The sequence below is a fragment of the Panthera pardus genome, unplaced genomic scaffold (genome assembly GCF_024362965.1).
Source record: "Panthera pardus isolate Hobbes unplaced genomic scaffold, ASM2436296v1 HiC_scaffold_8, whole genome shotgun sequence".
Lineage (NCBI taxonomy): Eukaryota > Metazoa > Chordata > Mammalia > Carnivora > Felidae > Panthera > Panthera pardus.
The window spans coordinates 19,395,953-19,417,989 of NW_026527013.1; the positions used below are offsets into that span (position 1 = coordinate 19,395,953).

Sequence of the window (22,037 nt, forward strand, 5' to 3'; positions counted from 1 at the left end):
AGGGAACGGGTGCGGGGGAGGGGAAGGAGGAGAAAGAAAAAGTAGGTAGGGGAGCAGGAAGGGAGATTAGGCTATAATTGTCATTGTTACTATGGCCCTGCATTTCTGGGGTCAGTGGGAGGGATGTGGGAGGGGGAGAAAAGACAACTCAAGCCAGTGGGAGTAGGGCCTGTCCCCCACCCCCACCCAGGCCAGTGGTGCCAGCTGTATCCCCTTTGCTGGACTATGCTGGACAGGGCTCCTAGGGCTTCTTGGAGAGCCCTGGCTTCCAGGTCATGGGGACTGGGGACAGGAACCCCCCTTGTGGCTCTCCATGCCTATCTGTCCAGGCAGGGGTATCTGCCCCTGTGGCAGAGACCCTCACATGCTGCCCTCTCTCACCCTCCTTGTTCTCCACCAGAGTCTGTGAGTTCAGTGCCTTTCTTTTTCAGGAATGTCTCGCTTGGGTACCCCTAAGTGCCAGAATCTTTTTGTTCATACACAGACTGATTCCCTCTAAGCTCTTTTGCTGGCCCTTGGGGTCCAGACATGGTTCCTTCCATTCCTGGCTAGGCTCACTGTCCCTGAGTCTGCTTTTATTTCCCAGGGGAATACCTTCTCCACACCTGACCCTCTGCCCCAGGGGCAGCAAGTACCAGGGTTGGGCTGGGCCAGTGGACCTTAGCAAAGTCTCTGGAGGCAGTGGGGGGCACCAGGACACAGGGGCTGCAGCACCTAGGCTGGTGCCCAGGATGGCTGGGCCTGCCTGGCTCTCCCAGTGGCATGGCTGCTGCCCTATCCTGCCCGTCCCAGAATCAGGGTGTAGGGCTTCCAAAGCCTTCCGTCACCCCTTGGAGGGCTGCCAACTTCTGGACCAACTGCCAGAGATCACAGGAGGGAGAACTATCCCAGACGAAGCCTCATGTGGCTGGCACTTTCCTTTACCCTAAGCCTCACACATAAGCCCCACTGAAGACTGGTCTAGCCCTGCCTATCAGGCCCCCTGTCCTCCTGGGTGGGAGGTGGTGGAGAGGCATCCAGCCCTGTCCCCACTGTTGAGTTGTCTTAGAGGGACAGAGAAGGTGGGGGCGGGCAGGGGCCTGCCCAGAGGGAGAGAGGAGGATGAGGAGGGGGCCTGAGCTCTCAGAACACGCCGGAGACCACCCTGCAGGCAGGGCCAGGAGAAGGGCCCCTGGCTGTAATAGGGGTTTAGGGATGAGGGAAAAGGCAAGAACTAGAGGAGCCAAGGGGATGCTGGGAGGGAGCCCTGGAGAGCAGGGGTTTGGCTGGTCCTGGGCAGGGAGGGGGGCAAGCAGGGGTGTGAGGGTGGGTGGGGTGGGGAGAGGAGGGTGCACTGGTTCTGAATATACTTGCCCTTCAGTTTGCTGATTGGCACTGGGACAGTCCACCAAGAGAGAAAGCGAGGAAAACAAAAACAACACAAACACAAAAACAAACGAAAAGGGGGAGGGGAAGGGGAGGGGCACAAACAATATTTTATTCAATGGCTGTTTGAATGAAAATATTGTGTCTCATCATCATACCAAAAGGAAACTTCTTGCAAAAAAACGACATGAGAGAGAAAGAGAGAGCGAGAAAACTCAAAGGAGATGAGCCCCAGTCGGCCAGGCAGGTGGGGGGCGCCCGGTGGGGCCGGAGCCCCAGCCTCCCTCCCAGTGACCTCGGGCGGTGGGCAGGCGGGGCCACAGGCTCCAGAGGCCTCTTGGGGGAGGCCCAGGGTGAGCAGAACATGCAGGAATGAGCCACAGGCAGAGGAGTGGACCAGGGAGGGAAGGAAGGAGAGAGGTCCAGAGAAGAAGAGAGGGGGAGAGTGAAGGGGAGGAAGAGGCAGGGAGGGTGGGAGATGCAGGGATGAAGGGGGGTGGAGAGAGCAGAGGGAGGGAAGGAGGGAGGAAGAGAGAGAAAGTAAAGGTGCTGGGGCAGGAGAGAAATGGAAGGAGCAGAAGGTAGAGGGAAGTGGGGAGACAGAGAAGGTGGGGGTGCAGGGAAGGGAAAGAGAAGGAGGGAGGGAGGGAGAGGGAAGGGAGAGGGGGAGAGGAGGAGGAGGGAGAGAAGGCAGCAAGAGAAATGGAAGGGCAGAGAGAGTGAGGCAGTGGGGGTTGGAGGAAGGTGAGAGGGGCTGATGAGGGGGGCGGAAAATGGGGGAGGATGAATGAGGAGGTCAGAGGAGGGGGAGAGAGAGACCCTGGGGGGGTGGCACCACAGGGGAGAGAGCTGCAGGGCACAGGGGGAAGGAGAGATGAGAAGAGGGGGTGTCTTCCAAGAATGCAGCCCCCAGAGGTGTGCGGGGGAAGCAAGCTAAGGAGGGAAGACACGCAGTAGGAGAAACTAAAACCAAAAACCTCAACGGAAATCATGAGAGAATGGTCTGGAACCAAATCTGAGAAAAGGCAGGCATGCAGATTTCCACAGACTTTCCGATGGCTGGTGCCCCAGCCTGCGGGTGCCTGGGGGTGGGCAGACTGGGCAGGAGGGGCTGCCTTGCCGCCAGTGGCTGGCTATGCTGCCTGGGGCCGGCGGCCAAGGTGCGGGGCAGAGGCAGGGGTGCAGGGCACAGGCAGGGGCCGGGCCACTTACACTTGACCTGCAGGATCTGGTCACTGAGGTTGGCTTGGAGGTAGAACGTGCTGTAGGGCGGGAGCACAAGCCCTAGGCTGGGGATGAGGGGAGGAGAGGAGCATATGTCACTGCTGGGGAGAGGTGGGCCACATTGGCATTCAGCCCCCCCCACCTTGGAGCTGGGCAGAGAGACCCAGGCTGTGAAGTCCCCTCTCCTGACCACCAGGGCCACCTTTCCCTGTTAGCTGTGGGAGATTCACTCCCTAAACTCTTCTGGAGGCCTCAGAACTCCCAGCTCCAAAGCAACTCGCCACACCCCCCATATCCCCAGCGGCCTCCCCCAACACACCATGTGCCCAGCCAGCCTCCTCTATCTGGCCAGCAGCAAACTCAAAAGGGACAGAACACTGTCTGTGAGCTAGGCTGTTGGGTGCACAGCCATGGGAGTGGGGTCCCTCAGTCCTAGAGACTTAGGCCACGTGAGAGCCGTCAAAAAGCAGGGCTGGTGCTAACACCATGAGGAGCAGTCACAAGCTGGGATTGGGTGTGAATGAGACCAGCTCTTGGGGGCACAAGGAGACAGCCTGTACTGCCTGGGCCTGACCCACAAGGGTACCTGCTCCGAGGCTGTGGTGCCTGTTGAGAGCAGGCCTGGGGATGTGCTGAGGGTGACATCCTGGGTGCAGATACCCAGGGATACAATCCAAGCAAGGGTGACATGAGAGGGTGGTGTGGCATGGGGAGACATCAGATGCACTGTCTTGTCTCTGTCCAGTTCTTGAAGGGCGAGCAAAAGGCCCTTGGGGGACCGAGAGTCCTGGGGTGAGTAGTGAGCAGTTCTGGCTGCTGGTGCCCCACTGGGATCATGGCTGCAGTCGTTGAGAACGCACAGACTGGGCAAGCACAGGGCTCAGACTCTGGGCTCTGGGGCTGCCCCCACCCCTCCCTGCCTACCCAGCCCTGACCCACTCACCTGTAGTTGGTGCTCCTTATAGGTACCCAGGTGTAGTTCCGCATCACCTCGTCTACGTACCTCTGGGAGAAGAGGCTGAGTCAAGTACTTGGGCCAGTAGGCCGGGGTGGGGTGGAGTACGGGAGGATGCCCACCCTGACTCTGTGCCCCTATACCACCTTCTCACCTCGTCCAGGGACTTGACCAGCGTTCTGATTTGCTTGTGGCCCTTGTTGCCATCGATCATGCTCCGACGGATCTGGAAGGACCAGAGATGTGAGGGGTGGGGTCCCTACTCTGCTGCTCTGGGTACCCCCATCTCTACTCCTCTCCTTTTCCTTACCTCCTCTTTGTTCTCATCCTCCAGCTCAGCATCCAGGAAGTCCAGAGTCACAGGCTCCCGGAAGTTGGTGGTCTGTGGGAGGCAGGGCAGGAAGTCAGGGGTCCCCATCCTGTAGAGTTTACCCTCCTCCTGGCCACCCCCCTGGCTCACCTGGGGCTTGAGGTTGGGGTGCAGCAACACGTAGCCGTTCAGGTCAATGGCAAACACATAGCCGTTAGCTCCAAGCTGGGGGCGTAGATTGGGAGCTCAGGGCCTGGAGGGCTAGGCAGGGATTCTCTAGACTCTCGAGCTCTTCCTTAGCCTGCTTTCGATACCACTGAGGTTTGCCTGCCTGGGCCAGGGGCCCCCACATGCAATGTGACCTCGAGCCTGTTTCTCAGGCTGTTTCTCAAGCTCAAGTCCAGCAGGCTGGTATCCCGTGTGCACCAGCTCTTGCTGAGGCTGACCGGCATCATGGGACCACAATTTGATTTGGCCTTCTGCCCCAACTACCCCTGCTTGTCATGGAGCTGTCAGTCAGCCAGACTGCTGCCTCCACTGGCCCCTCAAGGCTGCTGTTACCCTCTCCTCCCCTCCCCACTAGTGTCTCCTCCTGGTCGCCATCTCAGTAGAGTGCATAGGGAAGAGAGTGCCCTTGGAACTCCTGGGTACCCCTTCCAGGTGGAAGTGAAGGATGAGTGAATGGGACTCTGGACTCACCCTTAGCTCTCTAGACTGTTTTCTCACTGCACATGGGGGCCAATGACATGGGGCCTTCATGTGGCTCAGGTGTAGACATGCTGTCACACACATCCCACCCCTACCCCTTTCACAACCAAACCTGAAACTGCCTTCAACACAGGCGGTGGGCCAGCCACACTGACCTTGCCCCCTCCCTGGTTTATGATTTTGTTTTTCACCTTTAGTCCTTTGCCCACAGAGTTTCCTGTAACTCCAAGGTACACCTCCTATCTATTTGACAGTCCAGGGGTCAGCAAACTATGGCCCATGGGCTATACCTGGCCCGCCACCTGTTACCGTATGGCTAGGAATGTTTCTTTTTACATTTTTAAGTGGTTGAAAAGACCAAAAATGGAATTTTATTTCATGACATGTGAAAATTATGTGAAATTTAAATTTCATGATCCACAAACAAAATTGTATTCAAACACAGTCATGCCTATTTATTTGTTTTGTCTGTGGCTGTTTTCGCAGTTCAACAGCAGAACTGAGGATGAGTATTTACGCTGGCAGAGCCTATAATATTCATAGTCTAGCCTTTCACAGAAAGTTTACCAACCCCAGCTCTAGGCCCAAGGTCACCTTCTCTGGAAGCCTCTCCTGACTGCCTGAATTCAGAGGTGTCCCTGGAGGTGCTGTAATCCCCATTAGACTCCTCTGCTGAGCCTGGCTTGTGTCCCTGTGGGGAGGCAGAGCATGGTGGATGGGCAGATGAATCCTTACCGTGTAGTTTGGAGTGAGCCTCTTGATGTCATTCAGAGCCACATCGATGCCCATCACACCCAGGATCAGCTGGTTCTGGGAGCAGAGGCATGGGGTCTGAAATGGGTTCAATTCCACGGGGAAGCCCCACTGTCCAAACCTCACGCCCAAGGCCTCAAGCTGTTCACAAATAGTTGCCCCTGTCCAGGCTGAAGGCCTGTCTGTCCCTCCTCCATCCCAGACCTGCTAAGGCATGCCTAGTTGTTCCCGAGTGGGGAACCTTACCTTCTTTTCCCCAGGGCCATCCTGTGTCAGGTTGAAAACAGGGAGGGTCCCTGTCACCACTAACCCCAGCCCCTGAAGGGAGAGGAAGAGGATGGGTTAGAGGATGTGGCCAGCCATGCCCTACCCTGAGTGTTCAGAGGATGGGCTCAGGCACAGGTCCCATTTTTTCTTCTGTTTGGTTTATTCCCATATGGGGGCCCTTAAGGAACATGACCTTGTGGACACATCTGTGGGGGTCCAGAGGCCTTACCAGTGCATCCTCATACACGTTGGTCCACTGCACCTGCTTGGCCTCCTTGCCTGCCAGTACCATGGGCCTGCCCAATACATCCAGATATTCCTGGGGAGAAGGTGACAGGGGTCACGAGTTCACATGCCCACTGCACCTTCCCTGTTCTGCCTCCCGGCATATCAGCACGTCACCAGAGGGCGCTCTCACATCACAGCAGCCCACTGTTCACGCAGTGCCCAGGAGGCAAGGTGCTGGGAGGTGGAGGCCGGGAGGTGCCCTACAGTCTCACCTGTGTGTTAATGCGGATGGCTCCAATGGAAGGGATCTCAAAATAGTAACCTGTGAGGGAAGAGGAGGCAGAGGTGGGTCTGGGTGGTACGTGGGATCCATGGCACAGGGGCTTCTATACCCTGGGATGTCAGCAGCCCTGGACTTGTCCCTCAGGACTCCTCTCTTTCTGGTGTCACTCCCCTCCAAACTCCTATCCCTTTAGTGCTCCCTTCCACTGCCCTGTCAATTGGACTGATGCTGGGGAAGGGGTCATGAGTGTAGGGGTGTAAGGAAGCAGAGGCAGGGTGAGGTCCCTCTTGCTAGGATGGTAGTGACGTTCAGAGTCCACCCAGAGGCCAGGCCCAAATATATAGAGAGGCAGACTGACCAGCAAACAGACACAAGAGCAGATCAGACAGGAGATGGATGGACAATGGACAGACAGATGGGCAGAAAGATGCTCAGTCACATGGACAAGTTACATGGCCAGACAGAAAGATGGACAGTCACATGCACAGGAGGATGGGCAGTGGGTAAACAGGCAGCTGGAAAGCTGGACGTACGGATGGACATGTGGACAATCAACCCAATGGACAGCAGGGCATGGCAGGCAGGCCCTGAGGCAGTGACGCTGGACGTGGTACCTTTGTTGGCGCAGGCCATCCACTGCAGGGGTGTGACGTCGTAGTTGTGTTGCCCCACGGAGAAAGTGAACACACGCACCTGTTTGGGGCTTGGGGTTACTGCTGTGGCCACCAGATGACAGCCCTCCCCTGAACCGGGCCCAGGTCAGGGTGGCCCCCGCCTGGGCTGAGCCTCACCGTCCGGTTGGGCCAATTGTATTTCTCAAAGACATCCTGCACGCGGTCCTCACCACCATCCGTGAACATCATGATCATCTTATTGCAGTTGGCACGAGTGATGTTGGACTGGTCAGGAGTAGGTTTGGGGTCAGGCAGCTCTCGGCCCCTCCCCGGTCCAGGGGTGGGTCTCCCTCCCCCTGGAAGGCCTGGCCCTCAGACCCTCCTCCCCACAGCAGATGGTGCTTCTGCCCGAGTTGCCTGTTGGGCGCTAACAAGGCCATTCGTCTTGATTTCCCCGGTGTCACCAAGCCCGGGCCTTTGCCTGTCCCCAGCCACCCGCTCACCCACCCACGGGGCTCACGTTCTGCAGCTGGTCGAAGGCATACTCAAAGCCGGCCTTGTAGCCTGTGGTGCCCTTGGCCACCATGCCCTGCACAGCTTCCTTGAACACCTTCTTGTTACGCACATTGGCCTGCACCAGGTGTGTGAAGCATGACACAGGCTGTGCCTTTTCATTGAACTGCAGGGACAGTGAGGGTGGTGAGTGGCCTCAGGCTGGCCAGGGCAGTCAGCTGTTGCACGGTGAGGGGGTGGTGTGTGTATGACCCATTCCTCACCCGCCTACCACCTTGGCACTCACCGAGGCCACGTTCACATAGTCATCATCAGAGAGCGTGTCCAGCATCTCACAGACGGACGTCTTCATCAGCTTCAGGGTCAGGCCACTCACGCTGCCGCTCCTGGTAAGGTCATGGAGGCACTAGGTAGGCCTTAGGCATTTTCCTGCCGTTCCCTGATGAGTGTTCCCAGGCAGCAGATGGTTACCCCTTGCTTCCCCCCACCCCTTCTGCCAGCACTGCTCACTCACACATCCACGATGATGACCATGTCCTTGGGCGACGAGGCCCCCTGGATATACCTGCCCGGGAGAAGCCTCAATTAGGGCCAGCCTCCCTGGGACTTTGTGGGTCCTTTCTTCCTCCACCCATATATTGATTCAACATTGTTTCTACTGAGCATCCACTGCATGGGCCGGACAGGGTCCTAGGCACCAAGGATATCACGCTTAAAAAAACAGTCCTTGCCCATGACATGAGTGACCCTGAGCCAAAGGAGGGGTGAGCAGGTGATCCAGAGAGGGGGTAGAAGGTTATGTCCCCTGGCCCAGGATGAGGCCCCAAGGTCTGAGTCCCAGCTGTGTGCAGGAATGAACAGGTGGCAGGGAAAGAGTATGTCATGGGGTACTGCAGGAGAGGCAGAGCAAAGGGTGAGGTGTCCAGGGTTCAGATGGGTGGTGTGGGGCTGGCCAACCGACATCCACTCTTGGGAACCCCCACTGGCCCAATCCCTCAGTCCCAAGGGGGTGGAGTGCCGGGCAGTGGATGGGGGGCAGAGGCAGCTGGGAGGCCTGCCTGGGTGATGGGATCCATTTTCCAGTGGCAACGATGTGTGAAATGAAAATTGGATAGAGCTGGCTGCGCCCTGCTCCGAGGCCTGGATATTGGGAGGGAGGGGAGCAGGCAGCAGAGGTGGGGGAACTGAGGGGGTGTCCCTTCCCAGCTCCTCCTTGCTCACTCACCAGGGTCTCCTTCGGACATCGTACAGGTCGATTTTCTTAGGGGCTCGCCATGGGGTGGCTGTGGGAGGAGAGGAGGTGAGGGGTCTAGCAGGGAAGGGCCCTGCAAGGGTAGGCAGGCTTTGCAGGAGTGGCTACTCCACAGCCCACAGGGTTGACCACCCACCCCACACACCTCAGGATAAGTGGGCTGGGTGATGGAGGAGGGTTGGGTGCTGAGTGGACAGGAGAGACGGGCTGACACTTACCTGGATAGTAGCGAGTGACTCCTGTGGCACTGCCAAAGACCTGCCACAGCAGTGTGGGGTCCTGCCTGCGGTTCTCGATAAACACATTCTCCAGGGCTTCTGTCCAGTTGAGTTCATTAAGGATGACAGTGGCTGCGGGGGAAATGGGGGGGGGGCTGAGGTGAAAAGCACCTGGGCAGTCCCCCTGTGGGACCTCACCACAATGACATGCCCTGCTTGGAAAGCCTCACCTGCTCTCTGCCTAGCCAGGATCTCATTCCCCAGGGCTCGGCTGGGGCTGCACCAGCTCCTTCAGGAAGACTTCCAGGTCCTCACCCCATCCTGAGTCAGCTTAGCCTACCCTTCAGCCAGGCCCCACATGATCAGGCAGGGCAGCTATGGCCTGTGGCCTCTGGAGAGGGGCTGCCCAGGTGGCAGGGAGTTGTACCTTGGGATGCCCATCCAGCATGCTGCCTGAAGCTTGCAGCTGGTCCCTTGGGAGCTCACCCACTCAGCATGCACTCCAGGCTGCAGCCACAAGAAAGCAATTAAGGGCCCGATGATGGGGCTGGAATTATTCAGCTATTAAGGTACCTGATAAGCTGGAAGCCACTCAGCTCCATGATTAATCAACTGGGGCCAGGAGCAGGCAGGGGCGGGGGCAGGGGCTCTTGGAGGGGCAGGGGCTATGCCATGATCTTGCTCCAACACTTGCACGCACACTTACACACACACACACACACACACACACACACACACACACACACACACACACGCATACAGCCTACACTCCCTAACAGGTATATCTGTGTTGAACCTCTGTGTTTCCAGTCAGGTGTGTGAGTCCCTCACCCTTCAACCTACCTGCCCAGCAGCCCGACTGCTTCCATGGGCACAAGGGCACAGCACTCTGCACCCATTGGAGGACACCAATGGGTTTTGCTCTCACAGTTCCCCATGACCAGTTACCCTCACCCTCCCTTTCCCCTGACCTCTGTGGCTGCACACAGGTGATTCTTTGGCCAGACCCACCCCTATGCGCCCTTACAGATCAAGGCTCCTGTCAGATGAATGGGCTCGGTCCTATAGATCCCTCAGCCAGGGCAGTGACTCAGGATGGCTTGAGCAGCATCCCCACCCCCAACTCAGGACAGGCCTAAATCCGGCCGATGTATGTGTGTGGCACGTGTTCTCTTATGTGTAGTGTGTCTGTCCCTGCATGTAGGACACTCAAAAAAAAAAACCCCACCAGGAGCTGGATACCTGCTACTGCCAGGCCTCTATACCTGACCCCTTCCCCTAGGGGCTGTTTTTTTTCTCCAGTTTCTTCCACTTCCTTTCTTACACCATTGTCCCACTTGTCCCTGAGATCCTTATCAAAGATCCACCCCAAGTGAAAACCCAAGAATGCCTTCCAAAGCCTCTGCTCTTCTCTTCAGAGCAGAGCCTCTGAACACTGAAATCTTTAAAGCAGATGAAGAGCTGTGATTTAAAGATACAAGTGCTGGGGCTGCCTGGGTGGCTCAGTGGGTTAAGCAGCCGGGTAGTGATCTCATGGTTCATGGGTTCAAGCCCCGCATGGGGCTCTGCACTGACTGTGCGGAGCCTGCTTGCGATTCTCTCTCCCTCTCTCTGCCCCTCCCCAACTTGCGTGCTCTCTCAAAATAAATATATAAACTTAAAAAAAAAGATATAAATGCTCAAGGCTCCACTCACAGCCTAGGGGGCACTGACACATTCCAGGGCATGGTCCCTCTGTTCTCTCCCTCCAGTGTGTGGCCTCTGCTGCATCTTGTGTGCTGCCTAATTCTTCTCCCTCTGCTCCCTCTCCCTTCTCTCTGTCCTTGTAGCTTCCCTTAACTATAATGTGAAAACAAAACACATTTCTAGCATTGGCTGTGCCTATTGAACAGTATGTTATGGTCCTGTTGCTAATTTAGAAACTTAGTGAGTCGAACAATTTCTATTTTTCTCTTTAACCAAAAAATAAAGCCAGGTTCTCAAATGTTTCATATAGTACTGCCTGTCCTGGGAGAGTCTGCCTGGCAAGTCCCAACCTTCACTGGGCCTCAGTTTCCCCATCTTCCCAATGAGAGGCTTAGAGCAGACTGTCCTGGAAGCCTGTCTAGCTGCTGCCATAGGGGTGTTACTGACTCAGGTCAAGAGCCAAGAGGAGACCCCCACCTCAGTTGGGCTGTCCCTGCAGGTATCCATGACCACATGCACACACATGCATTCACTGTAAGACACACTTGTGCAAGCACTCCAGCCTCCCTGCCTGGAAAGGGCCTGCTACTCAGCCCTATGTGCACACACCCACACCCATGTGCACACACTCTCAGATCACGCTGAGTTGGGAAATGGGGACCATGCCCCCTCAGGCAGGCGATTACAGATTTAATTAAAAGTGACACAGTAAATAAAAAACATATAAAATGTAATTTGTGTGGGTAGCGAGGGGTGACTGGGGAGGGCGGTATGGCTCCTGTTTTAATTAGTGTGCCTGCCTGTGATAGTGCTCCTTGGCTGGCTCGGGCAGGTGGCCTGCAGGCGGCCTGTGGCAGGGATGGGATGGTGTGTGGGGGGGAAGCATCTGTCCTCACCCACGCCTGAGGCTGCCTAGAAGGCCTGGCTGACCCTAAGGGTGGAGGGGGGCCTCCCTCAGGACCCTGGAGGATTCCTTGCATTCTGGACACTATCCAGAAGCTGTGGGACTTGTGTTCCAAGACCCTCCACCTGGTGTGACCCTTGGATTCTGAGGCTGCCTTGTAGGTGCTCACAGAATTATGCTCAACAGACCCCAGGGCCCTAAGGCCTGCTGCTAGAGCTCTCTCTCTAGTGCTTGACTCTTGGTCTCCTTCCCCTACACCTCCCAAGATCTTCAGGAAGTTCCTCCTCATGTCTGACTCAAATCCTTCCAGCTGCAGTGACTTCGTTTCCTCATTATGAAAGCTGCCCTGTCCCTGGACAAGGAAGGAGATGTTCCAGGTTGTTGTCTGTGAGTGAGGACGTCCCTGTTCCTCCAGCCCTTGAGGCCACTTGATGTGGTAGCTCCTCAACCCATGCTTGCACGGGGCCAGGGAATGGGGGATGGTGGGGAGGAGCTGCTTTGGGGGCCCGTGGGGACTTGGTCCAGCACGTAGGGGAACAAGTTGTGTGCAAGCATTCATGTGGGCACATGTCTACACATGGGCAGGAGACTGCACATGCACGGGGTGGGGAGTCTGAGTGCTTTGTAGTTTGCTGAGAGTTAGTGTCAGGCCGTGCCTGAGAATGATTTGATGCCTGTGTGTGGGTGAGCATGTGTGACCTTGGGTATAAGGGGCTGAAGGCAGATGGCACTGGTTGAGCACCTGGGACCTGGCAGTGCCCAGGCAGTGGGCCTTGCCCCCATGGTGGTGGGGGAGGGTTATTTCTGATTGCTCTGCACACTCACAGCCTTTGTAGATGTCCGTGGGGATCTGCACGGCCGTGTACGAGTAGTTGACCTTGTTCTTGAAGTTTGAGTCCTCAACGAAGTCCAGCCTTAGGGTGCTGGCCTTGGACCCCCTCTCCACATCCTCACTCTCAGGGTCGTCCTGCAGAAAGGGATACCCCCCACCACAGTAGTGTCAGGGCTGGGAAATGGGGAGTGGGGTCGGACAGCTCTGCAGGCAGGAGAGGGCCAGAGCCTAGGTGATTAGGAGCATCTCAGAATCAGAGACTATTGCAGTTAGAAACGGAGAGAGATGGAGAGACACAGGAATAGATGGATACGGGGTACGGACCCCTCACCCAGGAGGCCTGTGACTCCCACCTGCCCCTGCCCACCCTACCCATCATCCCTACATTTGCTAAACCCAAATTCCAAATGCCAAATTGACCCTTTCCCACATTCTTGAAAACCAATTATCAGTGAAGGAGACAAATCTTAGAGCCACTGAGAAAGAGAGGGCTGCAGCCCTCTACTTATAAGGACAGGCTTATGCAATCACAGGGAGGCCTAGGCAGCCCATCCCAGGAGCCTTGGAACCCACACCCCCACGCTCCCTGGGCCCCGCCCATCCCCTGCATGGAGTTCCTTTGGCACCAGGGAGAGGGCCCTTGCCCCATCTGGGGGAGGGGCACCATCCCTACAGCTGATGGCTGTAGGGGCTGAGTTTGGGGGGAGAGCTGGGCTGGGGTGGAGGCTAGCATTGAGACCCAGTAACTTCCGGAGGGAGGGTCCTCAGCGCCCGCTAGCAGCAGGATTGCAAAGGTCCCCGTTGACTTTCTAAAATGAGCTGCAGCCGCCTGACAGGTGCCAATTACGGCATCTCTCGGCCGAGCAGGCTGGGCATGCGCCGTGCACCCCCGCCCACCACCACAGGCTGGCAGGAATGGGTCTGCAGCTACAGTGTTGATGCTGCAGCCGAGTGGGGGTGGGGGCAGGCACGGGTGCAGGTGTGCAAGGGGGAAGGGAAGGGAAGATGGTGGCAGAGAGTGAAGAGGAAGGCAAGAAAGAGCCAGAGGGGCAAGGAGGGACGGAGATCAAGGCAGGGCAGGGGCAGAGCTGGGGGGGGCCTTGTGCCCTGGGAGGAAGGGGTGTAAGCAGCTGGACTATCCACATGCCCCCTCAGTGCCCCTCAACCTCTGGCTCAGCTCACTTCCACCCCCTCGTGGTTCTGCCGACCACTCACTGGGTCCTAGGCACAAGTGTGGTGTTCCCTCCTCCCGCTGTATCTTGTCTGGGGAAAGGGTGATCGTGTCTCCCTACGATGTCCCCAGCCCGGGAGGGCTCTGGGTCCATCCTCCAGCCTGGGGAATGAATTACTGCCTAGATGGGGGGTGCCGTGTGGGGGTTGGCATGGCTCGGAAGGGTCTGCAGCATCTCTTCAAGGGTGGATTTTGTACGGCAAAATCCAAGCCATCTGCTGCCCTCCCCTCATCCCTCACCACGTGTGCCACCCTCTGCCCACCTCGGCACACCCTTGGAGGACCCTCAGAAGCTCCTGGATGCTGGGTAAAGCCAGGGCAGGCAGCTGCGGAGCCTGCCGCCTCTGAGGCGTGAGCCACTCACGTTCTGCTTGGAGGAGGGGGAGGTGCGGGAGAAGAAAGCCCCCGAAATGTCAGCGGCAGATGAAGGGCGCTGGAAAATTTAATCTCCCAACTTTCCCAACTAATGTGACATTTGGATTCCGTTCTGATAAGCTATCAGCTGGCGAACTTTTTCCTTCCTTCTCTTTCCCCCACCCCCACCTTCTGGTTGGTAATTTAAAAGTAAATGGTCTAGAAAGATCTCTAACTGTACCTCTGGCAAAGATTAAAAAAACAAAACAACACAACGCAGGGGAGTTGGCAAATATGTGCATATTTATAGGAGGGCCGGGCGAGCCCAGCTTTTGGCCTGACCTTAGCCCAGCCCCACCGAGGATGACTCCCTTCAGGGGCAGGGAATCGGTGATTTAGGGCCAGGGGTTGGGAGTCCTGGACACAGGGAGTTCAGGGGATCCTGGTAGGGGCCTGGGTACCAGAAAGGCCAAGAAGCCCCCTCAGTGCTACCCCCATGCCAGGGGTTTTGTATGGTGGGCAACTGCCGTCTCCTGGTTTATATTTAATGCACTGATTGCTAAAATTACAGCCCGCTGCTGAGGGGGGTAAGGAATTAGATTCAGGGTCTAATTAAAGGTTCGCTCTTCATTTGAATTTCAGATTCCAGCTTTAATTTTAGCAACTTCTCTGGGAGCCACGGAGGCTCAGCCAAGGGGGAAGCACACCTGCTTTAGCCCACCCACTCCTCCTTCTTGGGCCCCCTGCCCGCCTGCCCTCCTGAAGGCTTACCCAGGCCAGCCTGGCACCACGGACCCTCTGCAGGGATCGCTTCCTGCTTGCCCACCTCCTGGTGTCATTGTCTACCTCCTGCTCACCCCAGGAAATGCCCCTGGCCAATAAGCCTGGCAGAGGAACACCGGATTTGAGGGCTCCTGCCCCAGCCAGTGCAGGTGGGACGCCAGAGAGTGAGCTGTTATGACACCTCTGTTCACAGAGGAGATAGTCAGGTTCAACTGCTTTTGCCTCAAAGGCAGGCAGATGGACTTGGGCCTTGCCAGGTTCACCAAACACTGTCTACTCTGAGTGCCCTGCACTCTTGCCTCCTCAGTAGGTCCCTTGCTACCAAAATGGTACTATGTCTTTCATGTGAGGCCTCTGGTGACAGGGCAGCCCAAGCAGACATGGGCTAATCAGTGACACAGAGGCAGAAAAGCAGTGTAGGTCTGGGTCCTCTGGTCATCCCGAGTGCCGCCGCTTCTGAAGCAGTGACCCCAGCAGAGCCCGAGTCCTGTCCTTCGTCTGGAGAACAGGCACAGGGCTGGGCTGCCTCTTCAGCTGGGGCAAGACTGACTGAGCTCCAGGTGAGCACAGTGGGGACGACCGTGGGGTGCTCAGCACAACTGAAGCTGCTGCTCCCCTCACCCTCAGGAAGGTACCTGCACCACCTGAAACACACCCGATGGCCTACAGTCACAGCCACAGCCACAGCCGGGCCCTGCCTGCACATCTCCAGGAAGCCCTCCCAACTGCTCCCTCTTCCCTGCTCCCATAGCAGTCAGTCCCCTCCATGCTGGCACCTGAATGACCCACCAGATGAGGTCCAAGTGTCTCACTACCTTTCTGGGGCTGGGCATGGGGCCTGTGCCACCAGTACTTTGCAGGGTGACCTCAGAATGTGGAAGAAGCTGAGACTTAACATTTCACAGCTGAGGCCACTAGTCCAGGGAGGGTGTGGGGCTCTGGCAGCTCTCCCTCCCCCAGTGCAGGTGGGGCACTCACCAGCTCAGCATCGGCCTTGGCGTCATAGTACAGGATGTCTTCCTCCTGGTGGGAGACAGACACCTTGACCCCCACGGCTTCTTACAAGGTCACCTGAGGTGCAGCCAGGATGCCTGCCCTGAGGCCAGCAACGGTCCCCTCACTCATCTCTCATCCAGAGGAGCCAGGGGGAGGGCTGTCGGGAGTCAGGCCTGGCATGCCCACCCCCACCCCAGACAAAGCCCTTCAGGGGCCCTCACAGGCTCCAGGGGGATGTGGTGCTCCAGGTTGGGTGGGGATTCCCCAGGGCTCCTGGACTCCAGGACCAGGGTCTTAGCACTGCAGCCCAGCTGGAGGGTGGGGTCAGAGCCAGCCTGTCTGCAGAGACTCTGACTGAAGCACTACCGGGGTTGGAGGGTGTGTGTGTGGAGGGGGTGTAGTGGGGAAGATGGGAAAATAGAGCCGAGTCTGGGCCAGAGTGAAATAATGACTCGACACCGCATCTTCCAATTTCTTCTATTAAAAAGCCTGCTCATTACGGGCATGTACTTATTAATTATCTGTGATTTGTTGTGAAATGCAAGGGGGTTTACACAACAGGAGCGGGAGAAAACAAAGCCCAGCCCCCGCGCCTGCCTCCCGGCCGCCTGCGCCTGCAGTGTTAGCCCCACGCATCCCGGCCTCACCCGCCTGCCCGACGCCTGGGTTCTTGGCCATCTGCGCGTCATAATCACCGGCCACCCCGGGGACCCGTAACACAAACGGGCTAATTTCATGTTTAATGATCTTTAATCAGAACTGAGCGTGGCTGACAGAGGCCGCCAGAAGGTGAATCTGGTGCCATCGAGTGCCACCGGCTTAGGAAGGGCCATTCCACTCCTGCCCTTGTGGGCTCTAGGGTCAGGACACAGGATAAGGCCACTGTCCGAGTCACCCTCTTCCAGTGCTCCTCAGTGCTGTTTTGTTCAGCAAAAACCTGGTGCATGGCCCTGGCAATCTGCTTTTTTGTGGTCTGAAAATGGGGGTGTTGATCAAGAAGTTTGGTCCCAGTGGTGCTCCCAATGGTCTGGCTGTAATACAGCAAGCACAGAGCCAGCGATTACTCTTTGGTGGGCAGAAGTCACCTTGGCCGCTTCTTTGCCATGTGACCTCAGGGCTGCACTGTTCCCTCCTAGCTCAGGCTCCCCATGCTTCAGGGTGGGGCTTGGCCTTGGTGACTGCCCAGGTGCAGGGTCTGAGGCCATGGTTCGAGGTGGTCAGTATGGGGGCCTGTTGTGGGGACAGTGGTGAGTTGTCTCCCACCAGAGGTCTGGGGGCTACAGGCCACTGGCTATACCCGTAAGCATAATCCAAGCATTCTGCAACACTGACTACATGCCTGGCACCACGCTTGGGCAAGACCACAACAGCCGATGAACGTAAGACCAGAGGAGACTTGATCGCTTCCGTCACCAGAGGCATCTGTGTCCAGCATTTTGCACATACGGTAATGTGGGGCTTGTGACCCCCCAACATACAGATGAGGACACGGCAGGGGTAAGAAAGGCTTCGCACCCAGGCTCCAACCTGCCTTCCTGTTGCATCTCCAACCCTTCCCACACCCACCCACCCACCAGTCCAGGAAGACTGGAGCCCAGGTGGGCCCGGGGTGGGGGTGAGGGCCGGGGCCCAGGCTCCAGGGTGCTCGGCCTTTCCTTGCGCCTGGCTCCGACCGAAGCACATAATGAAAGCTGACATTACATCAAACACAATAAGGAGTTTCGGTTGATGAAGATCATTCCTGAACACACAAACCCATTAAACTGAGGGGAAAAAATATCAATTCAACACACTCGCTGGCAAAAAGAAAATGTGATTTGTTATCTAAAAGGGGGTTATAAACACGGCTCTGATGCTCTTTCCCTCCGTAATGAAAACAGGCGGGCGCGGTGGGAGGACTGCAGATTAGAACATGGGGCTTCACTCACCAACTTTTTAAGCAAACCTCCAGCAAGGACGGGAGAGGGCATGGGCAGGGGCCGGCAACTCTGGGGCCCCCAGGAGACCTGTGCTCCTCTCACAGGCCGGGCTGGCTCCTGCCTGCACCTGGGCCACCCCTGGGCCACCCTTCCAGTTGCTCCAATGGCTCCCTTTGTCTTTTTGTCCTGCTGTTTCATGGTCTCAGCAGAGAATCAGATGTTGGTGGCATCAGTGACACAGGGGGAACGTGTCATTCAGGAGGGTTCCGGTCCCCTGCGGACCATGCGCAAGGCTCAGGAATCTGTATGTGGCCCTTGTCCCCCAGGAGGCAGGACCCCTCCCTACGTCTCCCACCTTGAGAGGCCAGGCCATGCCCCTTCCTTGGGAGAGAGTAGCATTGGCATGGGGTGGTGGCGGGCAAGGTCACATGTGTGAAAATACATTGTAGACACAGCTGTGGTCTCTATGCTTGATGTGATGTGGAGCTGGGGGTGTGACCATCAGGGTTGGGGTGGGAGGGTCCCTGGAAAGGCCTCTGTGTCTGCTTTGGCCTGCACAGTGCCCTGGTGTCCACCATTACTGCCCTGCCTTGGTAAGACCACGAGGAGGTGGTACCTAGTGATTACACGCAGGGGCCTTGGCAAAGGGTCCTGGCCTCAAATCCTGACCTGAACATGTGAGCTCTGGGATCCAGAACAGTGAGTGAAGACTAAGCCTGGGGCACCTGGGTGGCTCAGTCTGTTGAGCGACCGACTTCGGCTCAGGTCATGATCTCACGGTTCGTGAGTTCAAGCCCTGCGTCAGGCTCTGTGCTGACAGCTCGGAGCCTGGAGCCTGCTTCTGATTCTGTGTCTCCCTCTCTGCCCCTCCCCTGCTCATGCTCTGTCTCTCTCTGTCTCAGAAATAAATAAACACAAAAAAATTAAAAAAAAAAAAAAAGACTAAGCCTGAAGCCTCAAAATCCCCAGCAGCTCCATAACTACCCCCGGGAGTCACCGCCATCTCATCAGCGAGGCACGGGTGCCTGTTAAATCCTGCAGCCTCAGTGAGGCTTTGCTTCAGGGTCTTGATTTCCCACTATATAAAGTCGGGATGATGATGATGCCCCCTCTGAGGGAACTAGGACAGGGAGCAGGGCCTCCCCAGGCATTAGGGCCAACCCTGTGCATGGGCGGCCCTTAGGTTTGCAACTCCACAGCCCTGGGAGGGGCCTGAATGTGGAAGAAACCCTCTGTTTGTGGAGAAATGGGCATCCCTAATGTCTGGGGTTTATACCCAACACCCCTTTCTATTACCTGGTATTTTAGGGGCCATTTTGCTCAAACTGGGCAGGGGGTGGAGGGAATCACCCCTTCTGAACTCACATTTCTCCTCCGTGTGGACTTCTGTACACAGATGACACATGAAGGGTGGGGCTAGGGGCCCACCTGGCCCTTGTATAGATGACACATACACTTTCCTTAGCTGGAGCTGAGCCCAAGAGAGAACACGAGGGGTGCTGGCAGGTGGGAAACAGGGTGAGGAAGCGAGCATGGGGAATAGCAGTTGGTGTCGTTTGGTACCATGGGATACAGTGAGGATGCTTGGCCTTCCTGCCCTGGCTCATTGCCAGCTCAGCTCAGCCAAAAGGACTGTTTTCTGAGAGAGCCGTCTGTCGCCGGCTTGGCAGAGAGGCAGGCAGCAGACCTGATGGCTGGGGCAGACTTCAGGCTGGGGAGGCCACCTGTCCTGTCCAGCCGGCTCCTCTGGCCTGGCCCAGCCTTCACAGTCTTCCTTTTAGGTTCCCAGACAGAGCTACCTCTCCCATCAGACCCCCCAGGGTAGAGCTGTGTCTGCCACTCCCAGACTCCCCAGGGTAGGACTGCTTCCTCCATTAGACTCCCAGGGCAGGACTCTGTCCTCCCACAGGTCCCAATGTTGGCATTGGGGCCAATGGCATCTCCTGCCTCTTCCACCCATGCCCTGGCCCAGCTCCTCCCTGGTGGCGGTTTAGATGGCAGATAATGCTGGCACAGTGTGGTGGTGGTGCCAGGCACGGTGTCCAGCAGGCAGACCATCTTCATCTACCCTAAGTGTTATAGGCACCAGAGCACCTGCTGTCTGTCTGCAGGGTCATGGGAAGTGCTGCCTGCTAACAAGGACCATGGTTTTCCTGGGGTCCAAGGGCTGTGGCTACAGGTTCCCTGCCTCTGCTGCAGCCAGTATGTGGGGTCATGGCCTGAGACTAAGAGGGGAACTGGGGGCCTTCACATCCAGACACGGCTCCCTCACTCTCTTACCCCAGCTCTGACCTTGCAGACCCCAGGATCCCCCAAGTCCCTGGGCTGGTGTAGATGGTGTGTGTATACAGATGTGGCTATACCACTGTCCATTTCTCAGAGGTCTGCATATAGACCTACTGTGTGCTGTTGACACAGGGAGGGCCACGTCCTACTGATCGTGAAGTGGATTCCATGTGCCAAGCATCTTCTCTGTGCCCAGAACTGCCGGGTGCCATTCTCCCCATCTCAGAGGTAAGAAGACTGAGGCCTAGCTGCTCTTGGCCAACTTGTCCACAGGGCACTCGACTGGGTACATGGACAGCTGGTGGGCAACACTGAATCAGGTCCAGCTGCTTCTGGCCTAGAGGAGCCTTGAGTGGGGCAGACAGATGAGCCCACTGGGATACTGGCCTGGGGCAGCGGGTGCCAATCCTAGGCTTAGAGACCAGAAAGAGGAGCCCAAGGGAGTTAACTGGAGAGGGAGAGGCATTGCTCTTTTGAAGGAGGAGGAGAGGGTGTTACAGGGAGACGGCCGGGCGTATGTAAAGGGCCTGGGTTTGACACTGGGGTTGTGGCTCTCCTAGAGTGCTGGGAGGAATATGGCTCTTTGTCTGTACCTTCTGAAGGTCACTGGGAAGGACATGGTTTCAAGGGCGGGTGGTGTGCCTGCAAGGGACAAAAACACCATCCCTTTCCCAGCCTCAAGTCCCTGTGCCCCCCTGGCATGGACAGTCCCCACCTGCAGCTGCTGCCAGCTCTCACTGGCAGCCCAGGCAGGCATGGCTGGTGTGCCAGCTAATGGGCCCACCATTAGCACTTATGCCTTTCGTCCTGGCAGCTGGGGCAAGTGCAATGCTTCTGGTGAAGAACAGGGCCCTGACCCAGCAGCTGGGAAGCAGGGGGTGATTACAGCTTCACCCTGCTCAAGATATAGACAGACAGGCAGACTGACGGACTGAGGGGGAGGTGGTGGTAAACACCAGCTGGCCCTGTGGTCACCCACAGCTGGGGGCATTCCAGGTCAAGCTGAGGGGAGGGGGCTGGCCAGAGCTCACTTCTGCCTCATACTAGGACAAGAGCACCCAGGGCCAGAGATGCACCCACACTGTCACCAACTTGGCATCTCTATGGCCTGACGTGTGGACCTCCCCTTTCACACACCGTGCCTGGGCCAGCAGGCAGCACCAAAGACCAGCTAGTCCTTTGCCAGACGGGGATACTGGAGCCCAGAGAGGGGCAAACCCTTGCTGGGTCCCACAGGTACTCAGTGTCTTAAGCAGCACTGGTCTCAGCACCCTCTGGATGCCCCTGAGACCTTGGCCTTCCTTCTTGGCAGGCCCCTGTGGTGCCCACTCTGGCTTGGGATAAGCTGTTCCTGCCTCTGGGAGTAGCTGCAAATCAGAGGTCAGGAGTCTGGCAGGATGATCCTTGGAAATTTGGGGTCTTTTGCAGAGTCAGGAAAAAAATAGGTTTGGGGCTGAGGCAGCCTCTTTGTCTTCTTGTTTGGGGCCTGGACTGGGAGGGAGAGAAAACCAGGCTGAGGGTGGGTCTTTTCATTCTATCATTCCCTCTTCCTTCACTCCCAGTCCTGTCTGCTCTGCATATAGTCCTGGGTGGGGAGGGAGGATGCAGGTATGTCAGAAGCAAAGAGCCGGAGCAAGAGCCGAGGGTCCTGGATACCCAGAAAGTGGAGGAGCTGATGGCCGGGGCATGGGGGAGGCCTCACTAAGAAGGAACAGACAAGCCGGGCCTCTAGGAGGAACAGAAGGCATTGGGGAGAGATTGGGAATGGGTCTGGAGTGAGGTGTTCAGTGTGGCTGGGGCATAGGAGGAGTTGGGTGATGAATGAGGATGACAAGGGGACAGGAACAGTCAGATCCTGGGACCCTGAGCACAGTCTTAGGGCTGGGTCCTGCAGAGGAGTTACCAGAGTGGGGGCTGTTTGCAGGCAGGGGCATGGTCTGAGTGGTAGGTGCCAGTGGCTACCACCATGTATATTTCTGATCAAGGGGCTGAGGTGGCACGGGGACCCGGTGATGGGTGGTGGTGTTGGAAAGGGAGGGAGAGAAGGGCCAGTCCTAAGCTCCTGGGGTGGTGGGATCAGTCCAAGGAGTCATCAGCTCATTTATGTGTTCACTGTAAAAAATCATCTGTTACTTCCAACCCCACATGAGCTCCCTAAGGGTAGCAGCCAATACCCACCAGGCAGCAAAGGAAGAATGCCATGGTGTGGGCAAGGCAGGGCAGGGCTCAGGGTGGCCTGGAGAGATGGGGACCAGGGAGGAGGACAGACAGGTTGAGGGGGCCTGGATCATAGGCATGAACCCCCTGGTATCTGGCAGCCCAGCTGTGAATCTCTGCCATCAACAGGTATGTCAGG

At 57.0% G+C, this 22,037-nt stretch overlaps 1 protein-coding gene across 12 annotated transcripts in view; it reads right to left on the reverse strand.

Moving 5' to 3' along the window:
• The window catches only part of CACNA2D2 (calcium voltage-gated channel auxiliary subunit alpha2delta 2), a 142,572-nt gene that overhangs the window by 7,722 nt on the left and 112,813 nt on the right, over positions 1–22,037 (reverse strand). For 4 of the 12 annotated variants that reach the window (XM_019416950.2, XM_053897859.1, XM_019416949.2 and 1 more), the window contains exons 5-22: positions 15,459–15,503; positions 12,106–12,247; positions 8,691–8,822; positions 8,446–8,503; positions 7,735–7,785; positions 7,507–7,606; positions 7,228–7,386; positions 6,885–6,992; positions 6,708–6,786; positions 6,083–6,132; positions 5,812–5,901; positions 5,562–5,633; positions 5,298–5,372; positions 4,005–4,079; positions 3,855–3,926; positions 3,699–3,770; positions 3,533–3,594; positions 2,578–2,654 (exon numbers count right to left, since the gene is read on the reverse strand). In XM_019416950.2, coding sequence (XP_019272495.1) covers positions 2,578–2,654; positions 3,533–3,594; positions 3,699–3,770; positions 3,855–3,926; positions 4,005–4,079; positions 5,298–5,372; positions 5,562–5,633; positions 5,812–5,901; positions 6,083–6,132; positions 6,708–6,786; positions 6,885–6,992; positions 7,228–7,386; positions 7,507–7,606; positions 7,735–7,785; positions 8,446–8,503; positions 8,691–8,822; positions 12,106–12,247; positions 15,459–15,503 — 1,519 coding nt within the window. Of the gene's footprint in view, positions 1–1,353; positions 1,375–2,577; positions 2,655–3,532; positions 3,595–3,698; positions 3,771–3,854; positions 4,080–5,297; positions 5,373–5,561; positions 5,634–5,811; positions 5,902–6,082; positions 6,133–6,707; positions 6,787–6,884; positions 6,993–7,227; positions 7,387–7,506; positions 7,607–7,734; positions 7,786–8,445; positions 8,504–8,690; positions 8,823–12,105; positions 12,248–15,458; positions 15,504–22,037 lie in introns of all 12 variants that reach the window. The other 8 variants (XM_019416947.2, XM_053897857.1, XM_053897856.1 and 5 more) reach the window with 4 other exon arrangements.